A 19094-nucleotide genomic window follows, 5' to 3' on the forward strand; every position below is an offset into this window, starting at 1 on the left:
AACAGGAGTTCCGTTTACTGAGAGGTGAACAGGGGTGCAGAATACAAGCCCAAAACCAAGCATTGCGGAGGCAATAGTTCCGTTTAAGCAGTAGTTCCATTTAAAACGATTTCCATTTACTGAGAGTCTACTGTATCTTCTAGTTACTGCATTTGTTATTGGTTTAAGCTGTGTAACACTCCAGTGCATTATGTAGTAGTTTTTTAGAAAAGGCCTCCATGAGGTCTAGGTAAAACGGCACTGGTAAGAATGTCCGTTAGACGGCACAATATCTGGAATCGGAAGTGAATGCAGACGAGGGCCATAGCGCACAATCCTTTGCTTGAACCTTGATTGTGCTGTCCACCTATTGTCATTTTCTGTTTGCTTTGCATTTTGTTTCCTACTGTTAGTGCAACCTAACACTACTGATGCCATAGCCATTGCAGAGTGCAGTTTGTCGATGAAGCTCTTGGAGTTTAACCTCCTTTGTGGGAACGGTTTTCGGCAGCGTAGCACCTAAACAGGGTTCCGCGCAAAAATATGGACACATTTGAAGAACTTGCCTCGTACAACCCATCAGCCAGCAGCTTCCTTATTTGTGAAGATACCAGTGTTGTGATATTTTGATGAAATTCTAATTGGCATGGTATTGTGTATTTTAATGGGAATGCAAACTTCTGTGGTGTTCATTGTCATTTGTAATGATCTTACTGTGTCTCATTTCTGGCGATCCGTACTTATTTTAAATTTAAGTGAGGTAATTGAGTAACATTCAAGAGTGGTCTCAGAAGTGATAGTGCTTCTACTGAACGATTTGTGAGACATGTAAGTGTGGGATCAAGCTACATCAGATTAATCAAGTACTAGTAGCTTATATTTTTTGTTATGAGTGCTTGTTTTGCACTTACACTCTTTTTATAATGTAAGAATAGCAACTTCATGAATATTATTTATGCTTACTGTATCCTACTTTATCGTTATAAGGTCAGGTATAGCTACGCCCAGATGGCCTCGATCAAGGAGTGTAAATACATTTACTTTACATTTGTTGTGTATACCTTTCAAAGGCGTATTTCTCAATCTACGGCCAGTGCAGCCCCAGGTATAACTTCTCAGCGTTAGTAAGTATTCTGGCTGAAACTTCGCAAAGTATATTTTCTGAGGGTGTGCACGTGTATACAGCAGACAAACATTTCGGCTAAAGCGACGTAAATGACCCCATTCTTTTCACACTCTTCTACTGAACATAATTTGGAATGCTGTTTCGATAGCTCAAGTGATCTGCTAGAAATTCATTGGGCTACATTTTTTTTTTTTTTCAAGTTTACGCTGAAAGGTTCAGAAAAACAAAATTTTCCTGGACTACCGAGGAATATCATATATAACACAGTGACAATTACAGTCAGAAGCACAGCACTTCTCAGTACTTACAAAAAATAATGAGAAACGCTTCCTAAATATGCCAGCATTTCTGTGCTGACTAAAGAAGAAAACTGTCTGTCTATCTGTCCGTCTGTTTGCCCTGCATGGCGAATGCTGTTATGAAGAAATAAAATAGATAAAAGTGAATTTTTGCTTCTGCGGTCGAGTTGTTGAGCCCATAGCTTCAAAGGCAAAAGTTTCAGTCGCTAGGCCATCACCCATGCTTGTAATGTAGGAATATGTGCAACCTATGTGCATGCGTTGTGTCCATGGTGAAAAACAAGTAGCAAGAGAACACATTCTACGAAGGCTGCACTGAATTTCTTTGAAGTAGAATAAAAGCACCATGTAGGACAAGAAGCAAAGGTGACTGGGAGAATTAGACACTTCAGGAAAATTCAGACTTCACAAAATCTCGACACTAATAGAACATTTTGGTTGTTGAAGGATGCGTATGCCACTGGGCCACTTGATATGCTGACGAATGCTACAGTACAGTGAACTAGACACTGCAACTATGGAGATGTTTAAAGGATACTATTCATATGCTGACTGAAAGCAGCATTTTAGGGACATACACCACTTATAATAAAGCTCACTGCTTATGCATCACTTAGGCAACGCTCTAAATGGGAAATTCTGCTGTATGCCCCATGCTGACACATGGGAATTGTACCATATGGTTTGTATGGTGCATTCTACTTCAGAGGTGCTTTAGACACATGTAACATGAGGCACCATGCTCATTATTAAATATTGTTACTTCAATTAGTGAATCGTACAGGATACCCACTTCACACTTGACTCTCTGAGTCACACTGCACTGCTGCTGTGTTAAACACGTGTTCAAAAATGCAGAGATTAAACCTGCCCATCCCAGTGTGATGTGATGTGTGATTTACATTCTTCCTTCCTAGTGTCAACCACGCTACAGATGTTGCGGGTGGCGACTGCTGTTCTGAAGTGTCGTGGGGTCCATCTTTGACTGCCGACAGCGTCAGCCTGGACTCTCGCACGACCACGGAGGAAGAAGCGGACCGGTCTGCTCGTTCCACGGCCACGGAAGGAGAGGAAGACGACCGGCATTCAACTTCACAGCAAACGTCGCCCGCAGGATTCCTCCGTCCTGACATAGCCGAATTTGACCCCGTCCTACAGGTATACACTCAAACCTCATTATAACAAAGTTCGTTATGTCTGAAAATTTCGTAAAGAGGTTTATTTCTAACACTATACCTATTGCAAGACTATTTTTCATTTATCATTATAGGCGATAATTGGTTATACAGTCTAACCCTTTTATAACGCTAATAAAGTGCCATGATAAATGCTCATTATATCAATAGTTCGTTGTATGCTGTTGTACCTGCCAATAAAAACATCTACTTAGTGGCCGAACCTTTTTTTTTCCTCTTTTTTTCCTGTGTATGTTTATTCAAGAGCGCGACCGCTGACAAGTTAGGCCTTTTCGCGTGTTACACGACGCCCATTTGCTCACCAGTGAATTCAAGCATGCTTGTAATGAACTCGTGCGTTTTACTGAAGTGCGGTACTGCCATGCGAACCAATCATCCCTGGCTAGTTGTGTGCAGCACGTCACTTACTCTGCTCTCACCATCGCATGCCAGTTCACTTCCAGTCCAATCTATGCACGCGTTTGTGCTTTCTTCGCACGTGCTTCACTTGTGTTATGCTCGTGTGTGGCGAAGAGCCTGTTCGTTTAACCCAATGAAAATTTTTGTGAGCGACGCGGGCAAGCAGCCTTGCACAACGCAGCAGCGTCAAACTTGCTAACAGCAGCATGACCAGCCTGTACCACTGTCATACCACCGTGCAGCTATATGCAGATGATTGTGATAAAGACTGCCGGCGATGAGTCAAAATGGCATGTTCGTTGCCTCCGGCCACCTCACCACCCCTCTTTTCTGATGCTTATCCCTTAAGGCACTGCCGCAACTGTGCGGAAGTAAATATCACTAATCGACCGGTCTCTGCTTTTACTGAAAGATGGAAAACTTTTTGTACCGGAGTGTTGAATGTCGCAGTAAGCATTTATACGACAAAAGTTATCGCTTCTCGCATTTGTGACTTCTTGCGTTGAAAGGCATTGTTGGTTAATTGGTTAATCGTCAACGGTCATGGATGCCGAAAAGTTTGCCATGCGAAAGCCAACCTTCTTCATGCAGCCTCCTATTATTTGCGTTTTTTTCTCACTTCCATTCTGCCAGCAAAGAAACGTCTGGAAAGTGAGCGACCTCACTCGCAGCGTTCGAAATCTGCGTGCGGGGCTCGCCGCGGTCTACGACATCTTCGTCGCAAGTAAACTGCAGTGGGGCACACGCGAGCGCGCTCCTATTACATGCTTTAGAATGCGTGTTCTAACATATTTTTCACTTCATATGCGCCATAACTGCGACCGTGTTAGAAGTGTTCGTTGCAAAACTATAAGGCTTTAAAAAATGTTCGCTGTATGTGGACTCAGTTTGTGGTGTACACGTATCCCGAAGGAGTACGGCCACCAGCGTGGGTCCGGTCTTAGCGAGCCGCAGGGCACGCGTTAACCGTCGCCGTGGCGGGAAACACGATACTGCTCAAGTCGCAACACTTTATTGTGGCAACACCAAACGCAGTACAGCCCGTTGCAAATAGGCGCGGCGGGAAAGCAAGTAGGCTTATCCACGCCACGGGCACAAAGTACTACACAGGGGTGCCACGAGCACGTCTCCGCGGTAAAGCTGATCCACGGAGACACCGGAGCAAAGGTCCGGTTGCTCGAGCGAGGGCAAAGGCGCTCGCGTTGGCTTCGAAGGGAGACGGGTCGGCGTAGCGAGGCCACGCACTAGGACACCGTACCGCCCTTCGGCCGTGCGTACGCAGCGGGGCAAACAGCGGGTGAGCGTTCGCCTTGGGCGCGAGGCGCCGTCAGCGAAGTCCGACGAGCCCCCGACTGACGGGAGTCGACGGACGAAAAGATAGCGTGGCTCACCGTTTGCTGTCCCGGAGAGTATCCGACCGCTCCCGACGCAGCGCGCAAAAACCTCCCAGGGGTCCCCGCGTGCGGCGCCACAGTCAACATCCGCTACCGGGTGAGGGAGTTATACGTCACTCCGCCCTTCCCAGCGCGGCAGACAGCAAGGAGGGCAGACATGTCGGGACATGAGAACGGCAGAAAAGGCGGGAAAGCCCGCTTAAAGGCAGCGGGCCAGCCTCAATTCCCACATCCCCCTCTCCTAAATTTGCCCTTTACCGGTCTGCAAAAGGCAGCCGGGCGTCACCCATGCAGTTAAAATGACACTGCTATGAGCGACAGCTAACCTCAGTCCAGCCCTGCTACTGCTGCTAAAAAATGATTACAAGGAGAAACAAAACATAAATAACAAAATAAACACATGACACTATACAAATAACTGCGGAAGGGAGCACAGCAACGTGGCACTAGTGTTCGTGGTGCTGAAGGGGGATAGCGTCCAGTGCGCGGAGGGGCGGAAAAGGGCGTAACAGTGTCCGCTGGGTGCGATGCCCGATTGCGAGGTCAGAGGTACGGGAGGGGGCTCACTGATGGCTCGTTGCTGGTCTTGATAAGCAGCGAGTCCGACGAACGCTGCCTCGGCTGTGCTTCGGAGGCCCCGCATTTCTGGCTCGATGATGAAGCTGGAACGTTGCGCGAAGCCGGGCCTCTCCAGTGCTCAGGGAGGCCGACCCAAATTGGCTGCGAATGGCGTTGGCCGGCAGCATATAGCTGCTTTCAGCTGGCCTCGCGCAGGAGCCATGGTGGTAAAGGCAGCGGGGCTTCTTCGACGACGGCCGAGAGCAGAGCACAGCCAGATGGTCTGACGTCAGTGGGTCAATGACCCCCCAGCACCTCCAGCGTCCGCATTGATGGGGGAAGCCATCACGCACTCTTTGCGGGCTCGCACTGAAGCGTCACGCACTTACACACGCACACACACCGCCGATGGCTGCGCGAGCGTAGGCGCAAAGCGTCCTTCGTCTCTCTCCCCCGGCAAGCACCGACACTCAAGGTCACACACAGCTCCCTTCGCGGTAGACGAAACGAATACGGAAAAAAAAGTAAAAACAGAGCAAAACGACACTCAACATCTGGCGAAAAACATAAAACACAAATATCACTTAATATTAGACAAAAGAAACAAAATACACATGAACACTTCAAAAAAAAAAAAAAAACACTGGCAGCAGACAGAGCGGGGTCAACTTCTTTACGAGAAAAGGCCGTAAAGAAGCTAACGTATACTGAGGCTAGACAGTAAACTGAGGGCCTTCGGTTGCGGAGAAGTCCGCCGTCCGGCGCGAAATCACAAAGGTGACCGCTTCCTCAGATTATACCGGTGCGGGGTCCGAATGCGGTCCGCCGCTCCGGGTGTGCCCGTTGCTTGCGCGAAGTGCCGCAGGGCACTGGCGCAAGCTCGTCAGACCATGACAAAGGGCTTCAGGTCTGCGATGTGAGCACGGCTGAGTTTTCCCAAAGGGGATCTGTCAGCTAGTACGCGCCACGGACGCTCACTGACAATCGGTTCATAAGACCGGGCGGCTTTCCAACCCTTGGCTCAACCGTTTGTCAGACGTGGCAGGCACGGAATAGCGATAAAAGCCACGCTTCGTGCCGGGCCAGGTCACAACATTGCTCAGTTTGCAAAAACTTTCGAGCCACTCAGGTGACCGGCCATGGGTTCGTCGTGAGAGGATCGCAACAGTGCGGCTCTCAGATTTTTGGGCATAACCACCTTAAACGGGTCTATGGACTCGTCGTCAGTGGCTATATATTTCAGCAGGAGCCCGTCATGGTCCAGCAAAATGAATCCGCCGGGGACTCAGCGACACACGCTGTTTCAGCCCCCTAATCGCGCCCGCCGCAGAACAAGCAGCGTAACGGCGCTCCGCGCCTCGTCAAGACGGTTTAACGGCGCCCGCCGCAAAGCAAGCAGCGTATACGGCGCTCCGTCCCTCCGAGACTCGAAACGGATCACTCTGCTGAGCCTTCAGTAGCTCTTCGCTGCCGAAAGCAATTCCCATTCTCCCAAATGGGGGAGTCTGGTATCGCGCCCACTCAGGACCGCAGCAACCGCCGCGTGAGTCGGCGTTACGGGTTCACTCTCAGCCTCGTGGCCTTCGGAAAGCTCCCCCGCTCGGCCGCTTCGCGGTGCGCCGCTTACCTGGTTAGCAGCCAAGGTTTGTCCGCATGGGGACTCACCCTTCTCGCCGAATGGCGGCGAAGCTGCTGTTTCGCCCCCGACGCTTGCATGTGCTAAGGCACCGCGAGCGGCCGTCGCACCGAAATGCAGGTTCTCGGCAGACAACAAGGGGCACGAGATAGCGCGTCAGCTACCACGTAGGAGTGTATTCACCACAAAAAGGGGTGACGACACAGGCGAGCGCCGAAGGGCGCCCGTCGATAGAGGCGGTGGCCTCTTGGTGCAACGCGGCATGCCACGAAGCAGACAACGTTCGGGTAGGGCAAGAGGCCCATTCCGAAGCGACGCGCCATCTCCAAAGGGAGCGGCTAGGCGCCTCGTGTCGTCACCGCAATAGGGGGTGCCGACACGGACGGGCGTCGGAGGTGCTTGTGCGTAACGTTCGGGTAGGGCAAGAGGCCCATTCCGAAGCGACGCGCCATCTCCAAAGGGAGCGGCTAGGCGCCTCGTGTCGTCACCGCAATAGGGGGTGCCGACACAGACGGGTGCAGAAGGGTTCCCGTCAATAGACGCAATGGCCTCCGTGTGCAACGCGGCATCCGCTAAAAAGGGACAGCGGACAAAAGTCCCGCGAAGCAGCCATGTTGCGACGAGCCCGAATCGCGCAGGCGAACTGACTCGCTAAGAGCAATCAAAAGCTAGAGCTTTTGATACCGCGTTGGGCGCCAGTGTGGTGTACACGTATCCCGAAGGAGTACGGCCACCAGCGTGGGTCCGGTCTTAGCGAGCCGCAGGGCACGCGTTAACCGTCGCCGTGGCGGGAAACACGATACTGCTCAAGTCGCAACACTTTATTGTGGCAACACCAAACGCAGTACAGCCCGTTGCAAATAGGCGCGGCGGGAAAGCAAGTAGGCTTATCCACGCCACGGGCACAAAGTACTACACAGGGGTGCCACGAGCACGTCTCCGCGGTAAAGCTGATCCACGGAGACACCGGAGCAAAGGTCCGGTTGCTCGAGCGAGGGCAAAGGCGCTCGCGTTGGCTTCGAAGGGAGACGGGTCGGCGTAGCGAGGCCACGCACTAGGACACCGTACCGCCCTTCGGCCGTGCGTACGCAGCGGGGCAAACAGCGGGTGAGCGTTCGCCTTGGGCGCGAGGCGCCGTCAGCGAAGTCCGACGAGCCCCCGACTGACGGGAGTCGACGGACGAAAAGATAGCGTGGCTCACCGTTTGCTGTCCCGGAGAGTATCCGACCGCTCCCGACGCAGCGCGCGAAAACCTCCCAGGGGTCCCCGCGTGCGGCGCCACAGTCAACATCCGCTACCGGGTGAGGGAGTTATACGTCACTCCGCCCTTCCCAGCGCGGCAGACAGCAAGGAGGGCAGACATGTCGGGACATGAGAACGGCAGAAAAGGCGGGAAAGCCCGCTTAAAGGCAGCGGGCCAGCCTCAATTCCCACAAGTTTGAAAGGGTAGCATAGGATTATCTTGGGTGCACCAAAATACGGTCATTATAACCTATAGATCATTATATCTGGGATCGTTATAAGTGGGTTGAACTGTATCCGGGTTCGTTATATTGAGGTTTGGGTGCTTAATGTTTGGCAATGATGGCAGGAAGCCTACTTTTCATTCGCTGCAGTACCTTTCTTTCTTCAGTAAAGTGAAAAGTTGGGCGAGTTGGTGCTGGTTCATGATGATACGGGGCGCGAAAAAACGACACACAACGGGGCGCGTCGTCTGTGTACTTCTTCTCTGTTGTGTGTCGTTTTTTCGCGCCCCGTATCATCATGAACCTTTCTTTCTTTTTTCGTTGGCAAGCGTGAAGGCAGAGCTTTCAAAGGGATATTTAGAGCTAGTTAACATTGCACATTCTAAGAAGGCACACGGTTATTGCAACATTACAGAGGATCTAGAAAGGTCAGGCGCAGACGTTTATGGATGGCGGAAGAATGAAAGATACGAGAATTATGTTATGTACAAGGCATTACTGAATAAAAGAGCCAAAAATGCAGTAGTGGGGTACCTAGCAGTGTGAAGAAGGTGAGGGGCCAGCAGTCACAGTGTGTGCTGTTCGTCAGTGATACCATTGGACACACTGTGGATGCATTTGTAAAACACGTTTTTACACCGTTTATGTACTTGTGATCCCTGCAAGGATATGACTCAAAGAGCATAGTTAGTGTGGCAAGTACATAACAAAAATAATTAGGAAGAAAAAGCGAGGCAGACCGGCCTAGTTATTTACTCACTGCACTTACCACATCAAGAGTGAACCAATGTACCCACTGAACAGTACGACCTTAGTTGAACACTTATAGTGTGCATGTCTGTTTTCCTCGTGCCATTGCAGAAGGATGATGACGATGACTCGACTTCGTTGAGCAATGCGTGGATCCTGTCGGCTGCTGATGCCTGTGCTTCTCTCGGAGACGAATCTACGCCCACACCCAGTGGTCCCGCGTTTGTTTTTCCAAATCCTGGCCAGGAAACGGTGGAGGAAGAGGCTGATGACTGGACAGCATGGGATCTGAAAGGTACTGTGCCCCATGAACGAGATTTTAATTGCTTAGTGTGACTTTCAGCAAGTATTGCTGTGCATAACAGACATGCACTGTAGACTTTCAGTAAACGGCAATCTGTTAAATAGAATATGTCTTCCTGGTCCCTTCAGTTTCCATATAATGAGAGTCTATTCTATTTGTTATTGAGAGAGCTGCATTTGTCTTCAAAGGAAGAACAGAAAGTAGACCAAGTTTTTTGAGCAAGATTGCTGGAAAATTTTCTTTCGTTCGTGAAAAAAATTCTTGTGCTGACTTTGTTAAACTTTGGTGGTCACAGTCACTTATTCAGTGTACACTTTTTTTTGTACTGCTTTTATTTTTAATGCAAAATTGTGTTGGCAATTGCAGGTATATCAGCCTTCAACAAGTCTGGTATTTAACACAGTTATCCTTTTTTTTTTCTTTGGCAGAAGGCTTTATTAACTACATTATCCTATCTTATAATTGACAGCATACCTTGTGCAATTGCTAGAAAAAAAAAGGGAAATTATTTCAAATATATAATTTTTGTTTTGAGATCCAGACAGGTCTCTCGAAACATATTCACTCTCACTGAAGACCTCTGATGGTATAGTATTACATTTGTAACAGTGGCACAAAAAGCACGTGTAGTTATAAAGCCACATCACACTCTGCCTGACATTGCGGCCTTAGTTTACTGTGCATGAAAGTACATATTGCGTGGCTGCAGCAAGCACAGGACCGTAATGATCGACGAAACATTACCCTGCGGTGGGTGTTGTCAGTCTGATTATGATGCAGATGAAATTACAGCTTGTATACTGATATGCACAACCAGCTGCTCTTTAGAGTATGATAACGCCCGCAGATGCAGACAAGAGCTGTGGAGTCAGGGAGACGGAGCGAACATGGCACGAGTCAGCCACAAGTTTCACACCCGGCACGCCGGTGTCACCACTGGACACTGAGGGTGTCGCTTACCTCCACGAGGCAACCAGCTCTGCTGCCAAAGCGTATGCCTGCGAAGCCCAAGGCGACTTTGTGGGGGCCTTCTCTCTCTACAAGGTGGCCGTCAGCTGCCTGCTCGAAGGAGTGCAGAGTGAGTGCAGTCTTTGCTGCATAAAAAGGAGTTTGTTATTCAAGTAGGTTGCTCGAATGCCTCTCTTCAAGCAGAAGTGACTTTTTCTGTGTGGCTTTCTTTCTCCCGCCCCGCCACGGTGGTTTAGTGGTTAAGGTATTCAGCTGCTGACCCTCAGGTCGCAAGATCGAATCCCAGCTGTGGCGGCTGCATTTCCGATAGAGGCGGAAATGTTGTAGGCCCGTGTGCTCAAGTTTGGGTGCACGTTAAAGAACCCCAGGTTGTCGAAATTTCCGAAGCGCTCCACTACAGCGTCTCTCATAATCATATCGTGGTTTTGGGACGTTAAACCCCACAAATCAATCAATCTTTCTCTCTTCCCTCATTCTTACAATCGCAAGTGTGGCTATTACTTACCATAGTAGTCATGTGTAAATGCTTTCGATTTAGTGAAACACAATATCTCTTCCTCCAGAGATAAAACTGACAGTTTTCATTTAGAGTGAATTGCATTGACATGTTCTGCTTGAAATTAGTAGTTATTCAAAGCAGATGCCATAAAGAAAAGATAAAGACTTCTGATTGACATTTGAAGTGGACTGCTCAGGCTCCCATTTTATTTCGTATGGTACTTTCAAATATAATGCTCGAAAAACAAAGATAATATTAAGCAACAGCTGCTTTGAAGTGACATCTTACTGCAAGGTTTGTGCATGAACAAGCCAGGCACATAGCGAGGCTTTGAGAGGGGGTTGGTTCACATTCTGTAACCCACGAAGATAAAGCAAACAGATTCGACAGACACCACATGACAATTGGTCATTTATGTCTTCCCTGTCGTCTTCCATCTTCCTTTCATGCTTGAATTCCAGGAGTTACAGAAACGTAGTTGAAATAGTTGTGTATACCCAGCTCTCTCACCACAACGTTGTGCGGTTCTTTACATGGCTTCGTTCAGAGGACAACAGTGCCTCGCGGAGAGATGCAGTTCGACGAAAGACTGCGCAGTACCTGGCGCGTGCGGAACAAATATACGAGCATCGACTGGCAAGACGCATGGAAGGTGAACGGCGGTGGTCTCTAAGTCAAGGTCCCGAGGTTTTGGAGTCCTGTGCTCCTATTTCTGGCAGCTTTTCAGTGCCTGCGTGGGGTCCTGGTCTGAGGGGGCCCGTTCAAGACCTGAAACACTACAAGGTCATCGGTGTTGTCGGCACTGTGCTTCTTGTCCTGGATATGCGGCGAAGTCAGACTGTTGTCATTAAGGTGGGCTTGGTCACTGAATAGGGATCTGTGCTTCTGTGTGTGCGTTTTGAGAATAAGCTAGGTTTAGTTTGTGTCGCCACGTGTGAATTATAATGCAACTAAATTATGGTATAAAAGCAATGGCAAAAAAATACATGCTGAATCGTTGATGCTAGCGATGTTTGAATGGTGAAATTTACTAAATATGTCAAATATGGTATTATTTTTTTTCTGAAGCAATGTTGGACATGAAGTTTATGTGAAGTACGTTTCTGAGAAAAGGAAATAGAAATCATTTTTCAATAAAGTGTCACAATGTAAGGAGTACAGTATTATTATCTGAATTGCTTGAACTAGCATATCTCAAAGAATGTGCCAAGTTGAAACATTGTGCGGCTTCAAACCACTGCCTCCTGACGGTCACAGGTGCTACACAAGAGTCCCGGTGGCTCGTCAGCTGGTCGCCCCAGTGTGGTGCCTCAGGGTGTGCCCCACATGGCCCAGCTGCTGTGCCTCTACGAGACAGACTGCTCGTACTTCCTCGTGCTGGAGTATGCCCCGGGCGGCCGACTCTGGGACTGCCTGGCGCCATACTTCACCAACCAGCTGCCTTTTCCCAACCGTGCTCGCGAGGTGTCCTACACGGGATCCCCTTCACCCCCCTCGAATGTGTCGCCGGCATCTCCATGCTTGCCGAGTGGTGAGTGGGCCAACAAAGTGACTCTTGTTTCCCATCTCTCGTGGCCGGAATGACTGCGGAAAATGCTTCTTATCTTCAGAAACTGAGTGGATGCTTTAAGGGGGGACGTGGCAAGTAAAACTAATTTTTTTATTAATGTACTGTTTGTGATGAAATTTGGTGTGTGTATGTGGATGATTGTGAGGATTCCAAATATGAAAACCGGTTTCAAATACCTCTTGTAGTTTTTGAGTTACAAGCATAATTATACTAATTAATGCTCTTCACACTTAGAGATAATTATTGCTAAATGAAATTATTTTTTCATATTATTATGTTCCCAAAGCATCAACTTGTGCAAAGAAGCTATTAGTTGATTTTTCTAGTTCTTGTAACCATAAATAAAATTTCCAAAACATGGATGTTGTTTTGCGCACACATCGTAGTAATTATAAAATGTGTTCTAAAAATTTTAAATGATGAGTAAGAAGAGAGATAAAGCTTTATTGCACTGCTAAAGGCCTCCTGAGCCTAGTGCAAAAAACGGAACGACTCTATCAGTCTTTGTTAGAAAATGACGGATGTTCTAGCGAAGGCACATAGGCGAAAATCAAGAGTTGAGAAAACTGACTTTGAAAGTTCACTCTTGTTTGGAAGTTCACAACATGGCTAAAACACTCAGAATCCTCCTGGGCAGTAATCCTGAGATGCTGTGGCCTTGGCCTCTGTAGAGCGCAACCCAGTTTTGCGCTTCTTTGTCGTGGAACAATGCGCTTTTTGAGCCCTCTTTACCCTTTTGGCATCTTTTTCGGCTGCTCGCCGCAAAGAGCAGTCTCCTGGATTGAAGCCCAGTTGAGCAGTGATCTCTTGCAGCGCACTCTTGCAGCCACCATTGAAACGGCAGACTGCATCTGCAACTGCACTTTCCACACTTCGAAGGGAGGCGAACTGGCTCTTGGACTGGAGTGACCAAATGAGGCTGTTCATACTCTCCACAGCGTTCTGGGTTTTTCCCTGCGCACACCTTTCAAGGAGCTCTTTGTTCGAGAGGCGCTTGTAGATTGGCAGCAGTGCCACTCGCACGTGAGGGGGCAGTTTATGTTTGTGAGGCGGCAGCGGCTCTCCCTTGGCCAATGCCTGATTGTGCGGGCACCAGGAGTCAGTCCCACTTGGGCACAGGTTGTGGTGTGGATCCTGGTCTGTGGATGTTACATGGTAATAAGTGGCCATGATGGCCCTCTCCATGCCAGGAACATCGTTGGGGTGGCTCTTAATGGCCCAGCCATAATAATTCGTCAACTTCTTTATCAGGCCCTGCGTCAGCCGGCCTTTGCCACCCATGCTCAGTCCTCGGCCTTTGGATTTGTGCTCATCAAGAAGGTTGCGCAAGGAAGTGCCCATTCTTTTTTTCACATGGTTCACACACTCCTGTTTCTTAATCACCATGTAGCCATACACCTTGTCTTGCGCGAGGGCAAGGTACGTACGGCTGTCACCGTCGCAGAGCACATTGATGTATCGAAGCTTGTACTTGGTAAACGATCTTTCAAACATGATCCTAGCTGCTTCTACTTCCATTTGGCCTGCATTAGCATCGGTGTTCTTTTGGCACTGTGGCTTGTGTTTCTCAAGCCACTCCTCATAGTTGTCGTCACCAGGCTTGGGGCCAACAGCACAGCCTTGGCAGTAGTTGGACAGGACACAGTGGTCCAAGACCAAGCCTGTGTACAGCTCGATTACACAGCCCACGCCAATATGACTTCTGTGCCCCCTCGTCATCCACGTGCCGTCGTAAATGACGTCAATGTTGCCTGGCACTCCTCCTAGGTCCTTGTAAATGTCATGCACCTTCTGTGCACTTTCTGCTTCAATGCGGGTGGCAGCTGATGTGGTGGCAGGGTGGCTGTACTTCCTTTGCAGTCTCTGGTAGGACTTGTGGTGCAGTGCTCGATGCGAAATGTCCATCGCAGAAAAAATGTCATTTATGGCAGATTGTTTTCTGCCAACTGACTGCACAGCCCTCAAAAGCACGCACGTTTACCTCAAAGGGGTTCGTTTTTTGTTGCCCGGAGCACCTCGGGGACGACCACGCACTGTTCACTCTGCCACAATTGTCACAAAAAAGTTCCATCCTCGCCGCGAGTCCAAGGCAGTGCGTAGTCTCGAGGCGTATCGACCCTTCGTCGCACTTGTTGCACTTTACTGACGAAAGCAGACCGTTCAGCATCTTCTTATTTACAATGAAGAATGTGGAGTCCTTACCGCCGTCATTTTCGTCGCAGCCTTCGTTCAGAAGCTCGAGCTTCCGCTTTGAAGCGGACTTCGATGCTACGGCATCCAAAACATCCCGCCTTGTCTGCGCCCGCTGCGCGATTTCTTCACTGCTCGGAATCTGGGCCGAAACTCGCGATAGAATGTTCGACGCGCGCACGCCCGGAGTTGCAACGGCTGCCGACGCGGTGCCACCGCAATCGGGTTCGCGAGAGCGTCCATCACGGTCGACGGCATCCGGCGGTCTGACATACGACGATGTGGCACCTTCCACACTCTCGGCCTCACAACAATCAGCGAAGGGTCTGAGTAGAGGCTCCGTGACGCTCGAAGAGCATGCTCCGTCCGGAACTGCGACTGGGACGGCAGCCGCAGTCGTCTGCCCTTTGTTCCAAGCTTTCCGACGCTTGCCGTACTTGTGGACGCTCCGGAACTTTTTTTGCGGCAACATAGCACCGCAGTATGAGCAAGCACTCAGAAGAGACCACCGATGTAACAAAGCTTGGTAAAAAAAGCACGCGAACTATCACAAAAACAGCAAACTGGCAAAAAACGAAGCGCACGCCGGATGATTCTCGACACGGCGGCCGCAGATGCGCTCGCGCTTCCAAGGTTGCCAAGGTGCGCGGCGCAGCTTTGACCAGTAAGAGGTCGCGCCTGCTACCACGTGACCCGCGCAGCCAATTGCCGTTCTTCGTTTTCGTTTTTTTATTTGCTCCTCGCGCTTTTATTTTCACTCGGCGAAATACGAGACCGCGACCATCGGGAAGCCGGCTTTCTCCTCTTTCCAAAGCTACCAAAATGGCGGCCCACAGTCAACAACTTGGCGCGTTTGTGCGGCGTGAACAACACCGTTTCAGGGGCTTTTTTTTCGCACTTTTTGGCGACTAGCCTCGACAAAAACACTATTTGCGGGATTTGTAGCGCACGTTTCGCTGTAATATTTTAGAACAAGGAAGTTGAAGGTCTGAAGATTACGAAAAAAAATAAATCAGAAAATCGCATATTTTGACCAAAATCGGCACTTTACTTGCCGCGCCCCCCCTTAACATCGCGTGCGTGAAGCTGGTATTGCCGATGTAAAAGTGCTGACATGCAGTTGAACAGTTGTTGAAGCTCCGCCACATGCTCCTCACACGTAGCAAAGTTGATGGTTTTTGTGAAGTTGGTTGCCCAAACCAAATCTCGGCCTTTGTTTCATTCTCACTTTTGCAATGCCTTGAAACAGAGTGAAATCGTCTCGTACCACTTATAAATGTAGCAAGGTTTGATTGCGCACAAACAAGTAAGCAAGAAGTACGGCACGCATTACTTTTTGCTGTGCTTCAGTGACTGGAGCGGGAGAGCCTGTGTGTAGAACGATGTTATAATGCACAGAAACAGGCTACGTAGTGAATTATGTTGGCTACCATGACAATGCCCAAATATTTAATTAATACACAGCTAAGAAGTTGTAATCTAGATTGCTTGTACATTGAACTCAATAAACTCACATATAAAAAAATTTGAATGTGCTGCTACCTCTTTAATTAACGTAGCTTTTTTTTTACACTTGCTGTAGTGGACTAAGAGGGGGTATTGTTTTTATATATTTCACAACATTCATGTAACTGGTGTTCTAAGTATATTTTGTGACCTCTAAATGAAGCACCATGCTCTGGGAACGAACGGAAGCAGTGGACATGGTCGGACTAAACCAAACATCAAGTGCTACATTTATTCAATTAATTTTGCATCGATAATATTGTTAGCCAAATAAAATACATCACTAGTGATCAACACGCTAACACGACCTTCTGCAATATTGGTGTACACTCAATCAAACATAAGAACAAATACAAGGTAGCGCAAAGGCGATGCCAATGTTCGACTCACCGTCAGGGACCCACGGGAGATGGCTCGCAGTTGCCACATCTTGCGGACCCTGACAGGAAGCGACCATCCACGCCAGCCGCCACGTGCCAAAAAGCTCCGCTCATATCTCGTGTGCCGCCAGCCGTCCTCGCCGCTAGGCGTCACTGCTTGCACTGCTGTGCTAACCATGATGATAATCATTATGATAAACACTCTCGAGCACAAGGCCACTTTCGCTCGATGGTTGTAAACCTCAAATGCGGCCTATGCACGAAACATTTGTGCGCCATGAGGTGCAAAGGACTTTACAGGGGGTGCTAGCACCCCCACAACATTTATTGTACTCCTTTTATCTGAGAAAAAAATGTTTTTTTTTCTTTCTTTCCAGGTGAACCTGTACCTCTGCCTCCCTCGGAATGTGATTTCGCTATTGCTTGCTCAGAATCTCAGGCCACAATTACTGGGGCATCAGTTGTGTCCACCCTTGCTAGGACATCTCCAATCGAAGGAGTTGTTCCAAGTGATCAAGCATTGGTCAGCACAACCGATGCGTCTAGAGTACAAACGGATACCAATGAAAATTCGTTACATTTGCCATCCGTTACCACGGCACCTTCTCAAGACAGTGTAGAGATTTCCAAGGGCCCAAATAATTGTGATGTGCCAGGCTTGGAAAAGCCCATCAACATTCTGACCATTGACAAGCCGAACAAAAACCATTTGAGTTGTAACAAAAACAGGAGTCAGGTGGTGGGCAGGTCTCTAGAGAACATTGTTGGCAGGAACAATGCCCTCAACGTGCAGATCTCCAAGGCAGAGAGTCACAGTTACTCTGGTGAATGTCCAACTAACCAGGAGGCCGGAAAAGATGCTCCAAAGAGTGCGGGCAGCCCCAGAAAGCCAGAAAAGCGGTCGCTTTCCTCTCAAGCTGCCGAGGCGTTCCGTGAGCTCGACAGCCTCTCCAAACAACTAGCCAAGCCGAGCCACCTTCCAGAAGCCTGTATCCGGCTCTGGGCTGCAGAAATTGTGATGGCGCTCGGGCACCTTCATCGGCTGGGTGTCATTAGGCAGGACCTCTGTCCTCATGACGTCCTTTTGGGAGAAGGGGGTGAGTGATTAACAAGCATGTGCAGACCGGGGTGCATGTTTTAACGTCCTGAAATCGCCAATATTTGTGTGCGCTATCAGTGTATGAATGTGTATCAGTCTATGACAGCGATAGTGTATGATGTACAACAAAGTCTTACTGTTCTTTTTGGAGAGAAACTTTGTATTAGTCAAGTAGGAGTGGAGTTACAGGAATTCGTCATTCACGTTAAGCTCCACCTGATGAAAACAGTTTCTGTGGTTCCAGTGAATGCTAGAGCTGCTGCCGTGTAATTTTGGCATGCTACAGAGCCTAATGCCACTGCGTGGCGGCACTCTGTGGCGAGAAGCACATTCGATCCAAATGCCAGTCTTTATTTGTGTGGGCTGACTCTGTACAAATGTGAGCACATTTCAAACTGATCACTAAGCTTGTAGTGTACAGTTTTGCTTTGTTAGTACATCAAACTAGATGTTCACTTAGCAGAAGACAGCTGCATAATATATCTTGTACACTATTGGCTTAGAAACTAAAATTTTCGTTTGTGATGAGAGACAGGGGAAAAATTCCTATTCGCCCTATGGCTGAAGCAAAGTATAAAATGTGATTAAAATGTTTTTATCAACCCACTAATATTGAGGGTGCTGATGCAAGTTTTCTTGGTAAGTTCACTACCTTTATCTTGCAACCTCTTGCAGAGATCTTTCAGATAAAGCGGAAAACACTGTAAAGCATGTTCGGTCTGTAAATATGTTTGGCCTGTTAGCACCACTCAGATGCCTTCTAATAAAGTGTCGTAACTGCTTTTATTCGCGTTGTCTCACATATGGTGTTACAACTTGCTGTTTCTCGACAGGTCATGTGGTCCTCACGTACTGCTGCTACTTCAATTGTGTTGATCGGTCACCCAGTCAGTTTGCTCGGGAGAATCAGTATTGTGCTCCAGGTAAGTCAAACAACGCCTTGCGTAGCCCTTGTATGGTGTTGTGGTTCGTTGGAACTCACAGAAAAGTCTTGTATTCCAAGACCTTTGCCGCTCTTAAAGAATATCTCAAAGCATGGAAAGAAAGCTTCCTGATTATGACTTTTGTAGGCACTTGCCTTCGGTTTTGCAGATTTCTGGGATAGCTATTTTTTAATGTCTCATTCCGAACAATAAACTAGTTATTTTGTAGCTGTGATTCTGTAATGAGTGGAATAGAAAATTTTGTTTTGCTGTCTCAAATTCAAGCTATTGTGTGTGATTTTTGTTTTGCAAGTCACTGTAGCTACATGTGCTATTAAAAAAAACTGGTAATTGGTTATATACTGCCATTTGCATAGATTTGATGATTAGAAAAAGATAAGTCACAGCTTTGCGCTGCAAAGGCGAAGCAATAAATGCGATACCAACAAATTGGAAGGTCACGCACAGAATGGCAAGCAGATCGAAATGTGCCCCGCGTTTCTCATGCACAAATGATGCACGAAAGGTACTCACAGGTACAGATGAATGTGAATAAGCATCTCAGTTGCTACTTCACCCTGTCTGAAAAGCATGCCCCTTTTCGCAAACGAAGGATGTGCAATGATTGCAGTGACCTTTGTGCTCCCGGTAACTACAACAGAATACGTACGAGACGTACAAACCCCCCCACTGCAAGATAAGAGCACGCGATGGAGCGTACACCCTCTTATTCTCTCTGCGGGCCAAAGTCCGCGTGAGAGATAAGAGCGACCCCACGCTCACTGTGCCATCTTGGTGATAATGCTGAAAACGCGATAGTTCACCCCCCCCGAGACTCCTGCCAACAGCGG

General features: G+C 48.4%; 1 protein-coding gene across 1 annotated transcript in view; it reads left to right on the forward strand.

Annotated features, from left to right (window-relative positions):
• LOC119172756 (ribosomal protein S6 kinase-like 1) overlaps positions 1–19094 on the forward strand; it is a 34420-nt gene that overhangs the window by 11467 nt on the left and 3859 nt on the right. The window contains exons 6-12 of the mRNA XM_037423905.2: positions 2322–2562; positions 8915–9098; positions 9955–10185; positions 11123–11427; positions 11833–12106; positions 16599–17318; positions 18154–18243. Of these exons, the coding sequence (XP_037279802.2) occupies positions 2322–2562; positions 8915–9098; positions 9955–10185; positions 11123–11427; positions 11833–12106; positions 16599–17318; positions 18154–18243 (2045 nt within the window). The remainder of the gene's footprint in view (positions 1–2321; positions 2563–8914; positions 9099–9954; positions 10186–11122; positions 11428–11832; positions 12107–16598; positions 17319–18153; positions 18244–19094) is intronic.

This window comes from Rhipicephalus microplus, chromosome 3 (genome assembly GCF_043290135.1).
Source record: "Rhipicephalus microplus isolate Deutch F79 chromosome 3, USDA_Rmic, whole genome shotgun sequence".
NCBI lineage: Eukaryota > Metazoa > Arthropoda > Arachnida > Ixodida > Ixodidae > Rhipicephalus > Rhipicephalus microplus.